This window comes from Dipodomys merriami, unplaced genomic scaffold, assembly GCF_024711535.1.
Source record: "Dipodomys merriami isolate MVZ:Mamm:240054 unplaced genomic scaffold, mDipMer1.0.p SCAF_4, whole genome shotgun sequence".
NCBI classification, from domain to species: Eukaryota; Metazoa; Chordata; class Mammalia; order Rodentia; family Heteromyidae; genus Dipodomys; species Dipodomys merriami.
Genome location: NW_027205603.1, coordinates 60,376,642 through 60,390,012, shown reverse-complemented (window position 1 = coordinate 60,390,012; position 13,371 = coordinate 60,376,642). Strand labels below are relative to the sequence as shown.

At 42.3% G+C, this 13,371-nt stretch overlaps 1 protein-coding gene across 3 annotated transcripts in view; it reads right to left on the bottom strand.

Annotated features, from left to right (window-relative positions):
* The window catches only part of Esrp1 (epithelial splicing regulatory protein 1), a 69,139-nt gene that overhangs the window by 55,069 nt on the left and 699 nt on the right, over positions 1 to 13,371 (bottom strand). For all 3 annotated transcript variants that reach the window (XM_069991084.1, XM_069991082.1, XM_069991083.1), the window contains exons 2-4: positions 13,147 to 13,275; positions 11,833 to 11,946; positions 6,903 to 7,017 (exon numbers count right to left, since the gene is read on the bottom strand). In XM_069991084.1, coding sequence (XP_069847185.1) covers positions 6,903 to 7,017; positions 11,833 to 11,946; positions 13,147 to 13,275 — 358 coding nt within the window. The remainder of the gene's footprint in view (positions 1 to 6,902; positions 7,018 to 11,832; positions 11,947 to 13,146; positions 13,276 to 13,371) is intronic.

The window sequence follows — 13,371 nt, the reverse complement described above, 5'->3', positions numbered from 1 at the left end:
TCTTCAGCTCAAGGTTAGAGCCCTACCACTTGAGCCACAGCACCACTTCCGGAATTTTCTGTTTATGTGATGCTGAGGAATCGAACCCAGGGCCTCATACATGCGAGGCAAGCGCTCTACCACTGAGCCAACTTCCCAGTCCCTATATTCATGTTCTTGTACATTGAAAACATACTCAAGGGGCTGGGAAAATGGCTCAGTGGTAGAGTGCTTGTCTCACATGCATGAGGCCCTGGGTTCGATTCCTCAGCACCACATAAGCAGAAAAAGCCGGAAGTGGTCCTATGGCTCAAGTGGTAGAGGGCTAGCCTTGAGCTGAAGAGTGGAGGGACAATACTCAGGCCCAGAGTTCAGACCCCACAACCGACAAAAAAAAAAAAGAAACAAAACAAACTCAAGCCTTTATTCCTTTGTTTACACAAACAAAGTATGTTAAACAACAATGCAGCAAAACTATTAAAAACTGATTAACTGTATGTGACAACAACTACTTCTCGGTATTTATCCCCCTCCCCCAAAATAAAATCTCTGCCCACACAAAAATCCTGTAAAGGCCATTTAGGGTAGTTTTATGCATAACTACCACAGCTCAACTGAGCTCAACAAAGTTGTATTTCACTAGGACAATGAATAAACTGTAGTACGTAAGAAATATCAGTATCACAGAAAAGAAATGAACTTATCAAGCACAAAGGAACCTTAGACATATATTAGGTTAAAAACCCAATATGAAAAGATGGCATACTGTTTGTATTCCAAGCACATAACAATCTGGAAAAGACTAAGCATTAATTTAATACAATAAAAAGGTTAGTGGCAGGCATGAATAGGTGGTATAAAGAAGCTTCTTAAAACAATAAAACTGCCAGGCCACTACCAGTGGCTCAACACCTGTAATCTTAGCTACTCAGGAGGCTGAAATCTGAGGATTGCAGTTCAAAGCCAGCCCAGGCAGGAAAGTCTGAGAGACATCTCCAATTAACCACCAGAAAACCTGAAGTGGTACTATGGCTCAAGTGGTAGAGTGTTGGCCTTGAGCTCAAGTACTCAGGGACAGCACCCAGGCCCAGAGTTCAAGCCCTACAATGGACAGAAAAACAAAAAACAATAAAACTATTTTTATTATTAAATTTCTCTTAAAAAAACACACAAAAAACTTTTTTAATTAATTAATTTTTTTTGTCAGTCATGGGACCTTAACTCTGGGCTTGGGCGCTGTCCCTCAGCTCTTCAACTCAAGGCTAGTGCTTTACCACTTGAGCCACAGCGCCACTTCTGGCTTTTTCTGCTTATGTGGTGCTAAGGAATCAAACCCAGGGTCTCATGCATGCAAAGCAAGCACTCTACCACTGAGCCACCTTCCCAGCCCCACAAAAAACTATTTTTTATAAGTTGGTACTACTATGTGTTCTGACACAATAGTAGATACACATTATTACACATTTGTCAAAACCCAAACAATAGCCAAGAGCTAGTAATTCACATCTGTAATCCTAGCTACCTCAGGAGGCTGAGACCTCAAGGATCTCAATTCAAGTTCAGCTGGGACAGAAACATCCACTAGGCTCCATCTCCAAATAATAGGGGGGAAATAAAAAGCTGTCTACAGATATAATCAAGTAGGACAGCCCCAGTAAACAAGCAAGCCAAATAAGCACCAAGGTCCTGAGTTCAAATACCAGTACCACTAAAAACAACCAAAAAAAGGCCCAAATAGCATACACTAGAAGTGACTCTAAACTATAGACATTGGAAGATAATTTGTCATCCTTATGTACCATGCTGATACTAGGAGGTTGGATTGTATGGAAAAGAGAAAGGGAAGAAGGGATTTGATTACCACCAACAAAAATTAATTAAAAACCAAGCTCGGCTGTGGTGGCTTACTCAGGAGTCTGAGGTCTGAGGACTGGGGTTGGAAGTCAGCCTGAGCAAAAAAGTCTGATAGTCTTTTATCTCCAATGAACCACCACGAAGCGGGAAGTGAGTTATGGCTCAAGTGGGAGAGTACCTGTCATGAGCAAAAGAGCTAAAGGGTAACACAAGTCCTTGAATTCAAACCCTAATGTCAGCATCAATAAACAAGAATATAACTATTCCACACTAAGGAGACTTAAACATGTCAACCTGTATTCTCTTACTTGTTCTTTTGGAAGTGTTGACAGGAACCTTAACCTCATTAGTTTACCAGTGGAACAGATAATCCTACAGGAGATGGCTTTCCATCTACTTGGCAAAACCATTAAAGATATGTAATGACTATCTTGATGTCCCAAATTCATGACTATTTTTGTGTTAAGAAAGTAAGTGCTGAGGAAGGGAAGGTGGCTCAGTGATAGAGCGCTTGCTTTGCATGCATGAGGTCCTGGGTTCAATTCCGCAGCACCACATAAGCAAAAAGAAAAAAGCTGGAAGTGGTGCTGTGGCTCAAGTGGTAGAGCACTAGCCTTGAGCTGAAGAGCCGTGGGACAGCGCCCAGGCCCAGAGTTCAGGCCCCATGACGGGACTCCCCCCCTGCCAAAAAAAAAAGAAAAATGAAAAAAGAAAAAAAGAAAGTAAGTGCTAGCCAGGAGCTGCTGGCTCACATTTCTAATCCTAGCTACTCAGGAGGCTGAGATTTGAGGATTGTGGTGGTTCAAAGCCAGCCTGGGCAGGAAAATGGGTGAGACTATCATCAACTACCAAGCAAAGCCAGAAGTGGAACTCTGTCCCAAGTAGTATAACACTACCCTTGAGCAAAAAAGATCAGGGAGAGTGCCTTGGCCCTGAATTCAAGGCCCAGGACACACAGAAGAAAGCAAAAAAGCAAGAGAGAGCGAGAAAGAGAGACAGAAAGAAAGGAAGGAAGAAGAAAGGAAGAAAGAAGCAAGAACAATGTTTAACAGTCTGAAAGAACAAAACTCTTCACTACAGATTTTGTGGAAACAGATGAACACAAACTTATTATGATTAATTGACCTCAGAAATTGATTTAGTGGGGGCTGGGAAGGTGGCTCAGTGGTAGAGCACTTGCCTTGCATGCATGAGGCCCTGGGTTTGATTCCTCAGTACCACATAAGCAGAAAAAAAAGCCGGAAGTGACACTGTGGCTCAAGTGGTAGAGTGCTAGCCTTGAGCTGAAGAGCTGAGGGACAGTGCCCAGGCCCAAAGTTCAGGCCCCATTACCGACCAAAAAAATAGAAAAAAGAAGAAATACACAATCACAGGAGAAAGAGAGACTGATAGGGTAAATTGACAATAATATAGTAAACATCTGTCCAAATGTAACAATGAAATTCCCTTCTATATTATTATAATAATAAATAAAGTAAGCTAATAAAAAGTAAAGAAATACAAAATGGTGTCCATTTTTAATGAATAGGTTGTTAAATGTCCATGAGATTCCTGCTTCAAATTTCAGGGGCAATGCCCATGAAACAGTTCCACTAAGGTTATTCACAACTTAATGGTTTTGCTGTAGTCAAATATGTCTGGTTTTCATTGCTATAGCACTTGAAGATAAACTGCTAGAGTTTGCTGATAGAGCCAGGATTAAGAGAATGACAAGGCTGGGTATAATCCCAGCAATTCAGAATGCTGAGATTTGAGTTGCAGTTCAAAGCCACACACACATACAATTTTGAGACTTTTATCTCCCACTAATCAGTAAAAGCAGGAACAGAAAGTATGGCTTAAGTAGTAAAACACCAACTATGTACAGAAAAAGCTAAGCAAGAGCCTGAGCCCCTGAGTTCAAGCACAAGTTCAAGTCCCTGATACCAGCACAAAATAAACAAAAAAAGAAGTAACAAAAAAACATGCACACCAACCTATTCATTTAATAAAAGTTCAGGGGCTGGGAAGTTGTCTCAGTGGTAGAGCGCTTGCCTTGCATGCCTGAGGCCCTGGGTTCAATTCCTCAGCACCTCATAAGCAAAAAGAAAAAAGCCGGAAGTGGTGCTGTGGCTCAAGTGGTAGAGAGCTAGCCTTGAGCTGAAGAGCTGAGGGACAGCGCCCAGGCTCAGAGTTCAGGCACGACCGGGCTCAAAAATAAATAAATAAATAAATAAATAAAAGTTCATATAATAAAAAGTGCTACAAAGTTTGGAAAACATAGCACACAGTAAAAAAGAAACCCAAGTAACCAATCTTTTCATTTCTTTTCTTTTTTCTTTTTTGTGTGTCTTCCAGTCCTGGATTTGAACTCAGGGCCTGGGTACTATACCTGAGCTTTTGTGCTCAAAATTAGCCCTTTACCTCTTGCAGCCACAACTCCATTTTTTTGTGATGGTCAATTGGAGATGAGAGTCTCATGGACTTTCCTGCTGGTCTGGTTTTGAACCATGATCCTAAGATCTAAGCTTACTGAGTAGGTAGGATTACAGGCTTGATGCCACCTACTCCCAGCTTCCAGTAACCATTTCAAAGTAACATATCAAGGTAAGGTGCTAGTGCCGGAGGCTAGCCAGCCCAGTTTCTCAGGAAAGTCCATGAGTATCTTATCTCCAATTACCCACTAGAAAACCAGAAGTAGCGATGTGGCTCATAGTGGTAGAGCACTAGCCTTGAGCAAAAGGAGCTCTGGGACAGCAACCAAGCCCTGAGTTCAAGCCCCACAACCAACAACAAATCAAGAAAACCAACTTGCCTAAAGAGCCATCAGATTGTAGCAATGGACATTCTTATTGTATATTCACTTATATCATAATCTTCACTTTAAGGAGAAACTGAGGGGTTAATAGCATGGCCCAAACAGGTAGACTGCCTGTCTAGTATTTATGGCCCTGTGTTCAAACACCAGGAGAGAGAGAGGGACAGAGGGGAAGAGAAAAGAGAAGAAAGGGGGAGAGGGAAAGTGGAGGAGAGAGGGTGAGAGGGAGGGAAGGCGAGAGGGAGGGAGGGAAGGAGGGAGTGGAGAGAGAGGAAGAGAGTGAGACAACTGAATAGTTGGATATAACATTTTTTCTTTTCCTTTTTTTTTCCTTAAGAGGCTGGTCTCAAATTAACAATTCTGCCTCATTCTCCAAGGCACTGGGAGTACAGGTATGCACCCAGCAAGGTAACTTTCAATATACTGTCTTTTTCACTGAAGATGTCTTTCTAAATTAAGAGGGCAAGGGTTGGGGTTAGCTTAGAGGAGGAGCACTTGCCTGGCAAGTGCAAGGCCGTGGGTTCTGTCCTCAGCTCTGGGGGCGGAGGGGGGGGAACTATAAAAGAACAAAAGATAAAAATAAAAGGCAATTAAATTAAGACATTTGAAACTTTTCTTCTAGTATCTACTGACCATTTCTGTACGTTTGCTGGGGATGGAAACTAGGGTTTCAAGAATGCTAAGCATATGCTCTCCACTAAGCCATACCCAGCCCTGAATTTTGTTTTGCTTTGTAATAGTAGATTACATATTTCAACATATGCTAAGAATGAAACTGTCCCTGAAAATGTGTTTAATGCCTTATCTCCAATGTGACTATATAGGGAGATAAGGTCTATATATGGAAATAAGGTCTTTAGTGGGTAATAATTTTAAGTGAGATCATAAGAACAGATGTTTCCAGCTGGAGGAAGGAGGCAACACCTGTAATCCTAGCTACTCAGGAGGCTGAGATCTGAGGATCATGGTTCAAAGCAAGCCCGGACAGGAAAGCATGTGAGACTCTTATCTCCAATAAGCCACCAGAAAACCGGAAGTGGTGCTGTGGCTCAAGTGGTAGAGTGTTTGCCTTGAGCTGAAGAGATGAGGCACAGTGCCTAGGCCCAGAGTTCAAGCCCCAGACAAAAACAAACAAACAACAACAAAAAAAAACCACAGATGTTTCTAATCAGATAGAACAAAACCAAGGTTATGGCTTTTAAAAATAATGAGGAAGTTTAACACTAACCATGGTAGTGCACGACTATAATCTCAGCCTTTCTGGTGTGATAAGGCAGGAACATTAGTTTGAGGCCACCCTACCCTGGGCTATGACAAAATCTTTTGGGCAGGTGTGGCATCTACAACAAGTTCTGAAAGTAACTTAGATGGACTTGGTGATATTCTCAAAGTAGATGTCAAGGAGTCATCTACATTGTATTCAAGTTTCCATTCTGATATATTAGCACATAACTGCTTATTAGCATTTTGAAGATCATTCATGACCATAAGATTTAAGATTTTAAAATTTACTTTTCTAATACATTATGCATCAAATATCCTATCTCAGTAATTAATGAATTTGGTAGACAATCTGGACCTCATTTTATCATCCCCAAACATATCATGCTAGAGTGACTATAATTGTGAATATATTACAGAAACTCAAGAGGCTAAAAGCAGTAATCATTACTTTAAAAAAATAATTTTACTAATTCTTTTTTTTTGGTCCGGTCGTGGGACCTGAACTATGGGCCTGGGCGCTGTCCCTCAGCTCTTCAGCTCAAGGCTAGCACTCTACCACTTGAACCACAGCACCACTTCCGGCTTTTTCTTTTTGCTTATGTGGTGCTGAGGAATTGAACCCAGGGCCTCAGGCATGCAAGGCAAGCGCTCTACCACTGAGCCACCTTCCCAGCCCCTAATTTTACTAATTCTTAAGAAGCCAAAATGAACTCAAGACCAAAGGAATGAAGAGTAAATAGTGGAGAGGTGTGCATCAAAAATAGTCTTCACATTCTTCTGCAATTCACCACCATCACCATCAAAAAAATTCAAAAACCAAAAAAATTCCACCGTCTGACATTGAATCTTATCTTAGATGTAATCACCTCACAAAAATCTACCTTTAAGATCATCCAAAGTTCATATTCACTTAGTCATAACCACTTCAAAAGACAGGGCAATTTCATCCATGCACTGACAAAGTTGAAAGCATTTAAAAGTTCCTTAAATACTGTTTTTTGCTGGATCTATATTTCAGCCGATTCTTGGGTAATCTTTTAAAGGATACACTCTGTCATTGCTGCAATGTCCAGTTTCTCAATATCAGGTGAGCCAGGGCAACATTTCTTGAATTCTTTTCGAAGATCAAAGAAGGAATAGAAGCATTCAGGTAGTAATACATTCTGAGGAGTACAAGGTAGAGATTGTAAACTAGGTGAATTGGAACTCAAGTACTAACAATTAAATATAAGTCTATCATACTGCCACCTGAGATATAACCCAACCCCACAACATTTAGAAATATATGACTCATCCTGTGCATTATATGTATGTATGGAAATGTCACAATGAACTCTACCTTGTACAACTAATACATGCCAAGAAAAAAAAAAAAAAAAAGACTGTAGCCAACCATAAATGGCTCACACTTGTAATCCTAGCTACTCAGGAGGCTGAAATTTGAGGATCATGGTCCAAAGCCAGTTCTTGCAGTAAAATTGTTAAGACTCTTATCTCCAATTAACCACCTAAAAGCCAGAAGTAGAACTGTGGCTCAAGAGGTGGAGCACAAGCCCTGAGCAACAACAACAAAAGCCCCGAGTCCAATTCACCCCGAGTTCAAGCCCCAGGTTCCATATACACACAGACTCTGTGTAGGAGTAGCTTTTTCTTAAATATTGGGTCTAATTATTATATTAGTTCCTGAATACAAGCCTTACCAAAAAAAAAAAAATCTTGTTTTAACAAAATAGACTGGAACATTAGTGCTCTATTATTCTTCCCATTCAAAACATTTCTGAAGCTGTAACACATTTGGGTTCTTACATTTTCAGCCTATAATTACTTTAGAACATCTGTGTTTTCAGCTGTCAGTTGTCTCACAGATAAGTTTAGACAAAAAGTTAACTTATAATATTTAGTAGAGTTCTAACTACTGTGTCCTAGTAATATATACTTTAGTATTGTTAGTTTAAAATGGTAAACACTTAACTGAAAGATTATTTTGGTCACAAACTACAGACCACATTTGTTTTCCTGCACACTATTTTGATTATGCCTTGGAACTCAAAATGAGACTTTAAAATATGGATCACAGGTCAGGAGCTGTACATCCGTGATAAAATACTTGCATAAGCAAAACTTTGCATGGGTTTGAGCCTCAGCAACAAATAAAAAATAAAAAGACTGTTTAAAAATAATTGTTACATATAGATTATTTATTTTAATAAATAATTTATTGCAAGTTGTTTTGCTTTATTATATAATTATTTTATATTTTGTTTAAAGATAGGATCTTCTTGGGGCTGGGAAGATGGCTCAGTGGTAGAGCACTTGCCTTGCATGCCTGAGGCCCTGGGTTCGATTCCTCAGCACCACATAAGCAAAAGAAAAAGCCGGAAGTGGCGCTGTGGCTCAGGTGGTAGAGCGCTAGCCTTGAGCTGAAGAGCTGAGGGACAGTGCCAGGCCCAGAGTTCAGGCCCCACAACCGGACCCAAAAAAAAAAAACAACAACAACAACAAAAAAGATAGGATCTTCTTAAGTAGCATAGTCTGGCCTCCTGCCCTAGCCTTCTGAGTTCTAAGATCATAAGCATGTACTACTATACCTAGCTAATTCTGAAAAACAAAATTTAGATTTCTTTAATAACTACAAAATATTTTGTATATATTTCTACTCACTTGTTGGTTCAAATATAAAGGAAATAAAGGCTTTAATAATTATGAAATATAGCTGGGCGCTGGTGGCTCACGCCTGTAATCCTAGCTACTCAGGAGGCTGAGATCTGAGGATTGAGGTTCAAAGCCAGCCCGGGCAAGAGAGACCGTGAGACTCCTATCTCCAATAAACCACCAGAAAACCGGAAGTGGCACTGTAGCTCAAGTGGTAGAGCACTCGCCTTGAGCTGAAGAGCTGAGGGACAGCACCCAAGCCCAGAGTTCAAGCCCCATGACCAACCAAAAAAAAAAAAATTATGAAATATCTCTGCAATATCTCATCTATCCAGCACCTTCTTTGGATTCTGAGATGTTGGCCTTTTGTGCTATATTTAAAGCTACAGTCTATAGTTGGGTGCTAGTTGCTCAAGCCTGTAATCCTATCTACTGTGGAGGCTGAGATTCAAGGATTGCAGTTTGAAGCTAGCCTGGGCAGGAAAGTCTATGAGATTTTTATTGCCAATAAACTACTCAGAAAAAGCCAGAAGTGGGGATATGGTTCAAGTGGTAGAATGCTAGCCTTGAGCAAAAGAAACTTAGGGACAATGTCCAGGCCCTGAGTTCAAGCCCTAGGACTGGCAAAAATTAAAAAAGAAATATAAAAAGAGGCAGCTCAGTGATGGTTGTTCTCGTTTGTATTCCTAGTTATCAGAAGGCTGAAATCTAAGGCTCATGGTTCAAACCCAATCCAAGCAGAAAAGTCCATGAGACTCTTATCTCTAGCCAGCAAAAACCTGAAAGTGATGTAGCTAAGTGTTAAGAGTATCAGCTCCGCAGTAGGAACGAATCAAGTCAGAGACCTTAAGCACCCTAAACACCCAAACATATGCATGCATGCATGCATACACATACACATACACACACACACAAACACACACCCCCGCGCGCGCGCAATGTTTGTAGTAATAACTCCTACATACAGTGGTAAGAAATCCATTTACATAGCTGCATCTATTTAAAATAGTGAGCATCTTATTTACTACTTATAAAAATGTTTAAGGTACATTAAATCATAATCTATAGAGGTCTGTAAAAATGCTTTTCCTACGCATGGTGACTTGTGCTTGTCAGCCTACCTACCATGAAAAGCATGAACAAAAGGCAGGATCAGAATCAAGGCTAGCAGGAGCAAAAATAACTAGTACAAAGAGATCTGGAGATGTGACCCAAATGGTACAACCCCTGTCCAGCATGCACGTCTCGTTCTAAATTCAAACCCCAGTACTGCCAAAAAGGAAGGAAGGAAGGAGGGAAGGAGGGAGGGAGCGAGGGAGAAAGGGAAAGAAAGAGGGAAGGAGGGAAGGAGGGGAGGGCAGGCAGGTTTTCTAAAGAAATCTGGAAGAATATATCCAGAAATGTTTTAGAAAAACTTTTTTTGGATGGGCACCAGTGGCTTAGACTTGTAAATCTAGCTACTCAGGAGGCTGAGATCTGAGGATCATGGTTCAAAGCCAGCCAGATCAGGAAAGTTAGTGAGACTCTTATCTCCAATCAGCCACTGGAAAACCAGAAGTGGCACTGTGGCTATAAAGTGGTAGAATGCTTGTCTTGAGCTGAAGAACTCAACTTTTTTGTGCTCTAGTCCTGGGCTTGAACTCAGGGCTTGGTTAAGATTTTATTCCTCTCCATATGTCTTCTGAGAAATAAACTCTCCTATATCTCATCTCTATTTCCGGATCAAAGATACAGTAACTGGTCTAAACCTTCCATAAAATTATTACTAAGGACCTTGTAAAAGGCAGAGATACTTAAGTTTCTCCTTTAGACTTGGTTTTTTTCTTTTTATTGTTTTCTGGTTTTTGAGCTGAACTATAGAATCCAGGCTGATTTCAAACTCGGATCATCCTACCTCACCCTCCAGAGATCTGGAATTACAGGCATGAATCAGCACAGCTGGCTTCTCTTTCAGACTTCAATTATACATTTAACTAACTCCCCAGGTTTCCCTACTTCAGGGACTGAAGAGAAAGATACTATGCCCTGGCTCTATTTGTCTACATTATCAATTGTCAAACTCCAGCTTTCACTGCAAATTTTCCTCAGTTACTTAAATGTATTTTCTCTTTTCAAGCTCAGCAACTGCCTTTTTGTTTTACTACCAAAAAAAAAAAGCTACAGTCCAAATTAATTTGCATTAGCAGTAATGACATGTTAACAATGATTGGCTAAAGTGGGGAGCTCGCTCTAGACTGTTCTACAGTGTTTACATGTTCTTCCCAGTGAGAGAATTCACATTCTGCCTAGGATAAGACTGCATTTTATCACTCCATAGTCTCTTCCAAATCAGGAAAGTTAGCAAAGGTGAAAGATAAGTACAAGCACATTGATGGACTTAGGTTTTGAACATTTACTTAAAGTCAAAGTGAAGTGCACTGTAATTAATATTTAGATGTGATTTAGACAGTCTTGAATGGGGATTTTTTTTTTTTTCCTGTTCATGGGGCTTGAATTCTGGGCCTGGGCGCTGTCCCCGAGCTCTTGAGCTCGGGGCTTTATCACTTGAGCCACAGCACCATTTCCTTGGGCAGTCTTTTTAATGAAGTTACTAGAAAATTTAATTTAAAAGATTTACTTGAGTACTTTTGCTCCTCCTTTTTTAGAATAAAGCATTTTCACAAATGGAAATATAATTACATATTAAAATATTTTCCTTCCACACTTGGGGAGAAGTTCAGACCCTTCATTAGCTTTGGGAAAGGGAAACAATTACTTTGAAAAGTAAAGTTCATACCTACACATACAAAAAAGACTGTAATGTCACCAAAAGGTATCTATAAAGTTATAAAAGTACTGCAATACTGTGTGAAATAGTCATGTATTTTTAATTGTGATAAAACACTAAATATTAAACATTTCCCCATATTACTAATTTACTGTACCACTAAACACCTTCCCCAGACCCTCAATCAACAATTTTCAAGTGTACAATTCCATACAATTAAGTACTTTCACTTGGATGTATTTGTGTGTGTGTCTGTGTGGCTATGTGTGAGACCACCCATTCTTGGGGATAGAACAAACATGACATCCACCCTTTGTCTTCCCATACTGAAATTCTGCACCTATAAGACGGTTATCCCTCGTAGGCAGGAACTCGTAAAAATATAAGAATAATTTGAATAAATCGTTTTTTAAAAAGCCTGCACTCGCACGCCAAAAGCCCAATCATTTTTCCAGAGGCCAGCATAAATAGAATAACTTGGATACTTTTATTTTAAGCTTCCAGTCATTTCCAAAAATTATGGGTTTTTTGTTTTTGTTTTTCAGAAGCCAGCACTCACCTTCTTGGAAGCCTCGGGATGCAGGATTTGCCTGACATGAAGTTGTCCATCAGTACAGAGACAGAAGGAAGTTCCTACCCCAATATTCAGTTCATTGCTTACTGACTGGTTAAACTGTAAGAAAAAGACGTCCACAGGCAAGGATGCAATAGATACAGGATTTATAAATTCGTCAATGTCGCACTTGGCAATAACCTGGGAACATCGTGGTGCGGACGCTAAAGTGGGACACCAGGGCTGGCAAAAGATGACCAAGAATCCTCTCCCATACACTGGCCAGCTTGCTTTGGGAAGGCGGCTTTCCAGCGAGTCCGCGGCGTTCCCTCAGAGTAAGTGCATAAAGCCTTTTACCCTCATTTCCAGCGCAGCCCGCGCCCACCGCCTGATCTTTAGGGTACGTCCCTCAAGACCGGCCGGGAGGTCTTTGTCACCAGCAGGTTGCTTTCACATTACATCATCATTTCCTGATGTGACTTTTTTTTTTTTAATGTTTGGACGTGCCAGGCTCAAGGTATAAATTTTAAATAAACAAAAGCGGGTAAAGACCTTCGTAACGGCCGGTCACTTTTCTTAGAATAGACCCTAGAAATGATCATTTTCTTCCAGAATTCCGAACTCGTGTGCGGGGCAGAGGCCGCGAGCGTGCGGCGCCGCAGGTACGCAGCGCCCCGCCCTACCGCGATTCCCGCACTCATCAGCACCCCACCTCCCGGGGAGAAGCGTTTCTGAGGTCATTTCAAGCCCAATAAGGGGATTCCAGCAGTTCCACGGTGACCCGGCCAGCAGCCCTACGAGTTCCGACCTGCAAACCCGCCCTGGGATTGGATCGAGGCCACGGAAGAACGACGGAACCGAGCCTTTCTTTTAGGAGTTCAGAAGACGGAAACCGGGGCGGGCTTTCGTGGTGGGAGCACCGAACGCGGGGCGAGTGCGCCCCCGGCGTGCGCCCGGCGCCCGAGCTGCGGACCCGCCGACCCGCGCGCCACGGGGTCGGGGTGCGGGGACGCGGACTCCGCGCTGCACACACACGACCGGTGACACGCGGCCCTTCTACCCCCCCTCCCCAGGAACCACTCAGGACGCAACTCCACAACGAACAAAATTTGGATCACAAATCTTGGGATTTGGGGGGTGGAGACACCCCTCCCAAAGGACGTCCTTCGGGGCCCGCGAGGGTGGCGCCCACCAACGCCGCGGGGAGTCTTCCCACCCCTGGGACCGGGCGGGGGGGCCGCCCTGAGAGGGCGTGGAGCGGGCGGTGGGGTCGGGCCCTCTCGGAACCCGGGGGAAGGTGGCGCGGCTCAGGGCTGTCACCTGTCGGAGGGCTTGGTCCAGCTGCGGCGCGGAGGACAGGCTTTCGGCGTCTATTTTAGTTTCTTCTTTACAATCCTCCGTCAGTTCCAACTGATCCGGTCTAACTAGTACTTCGTGCAACTGTCCCACCTCCAGCAGGGAGAGAAGGGTCAGTTTTCCCCACCGTCAATTCGGAAATGCCTTCCCCGCCGCCCTCTCCCGCCCGCCTGCGCCCCATGAGGGGTC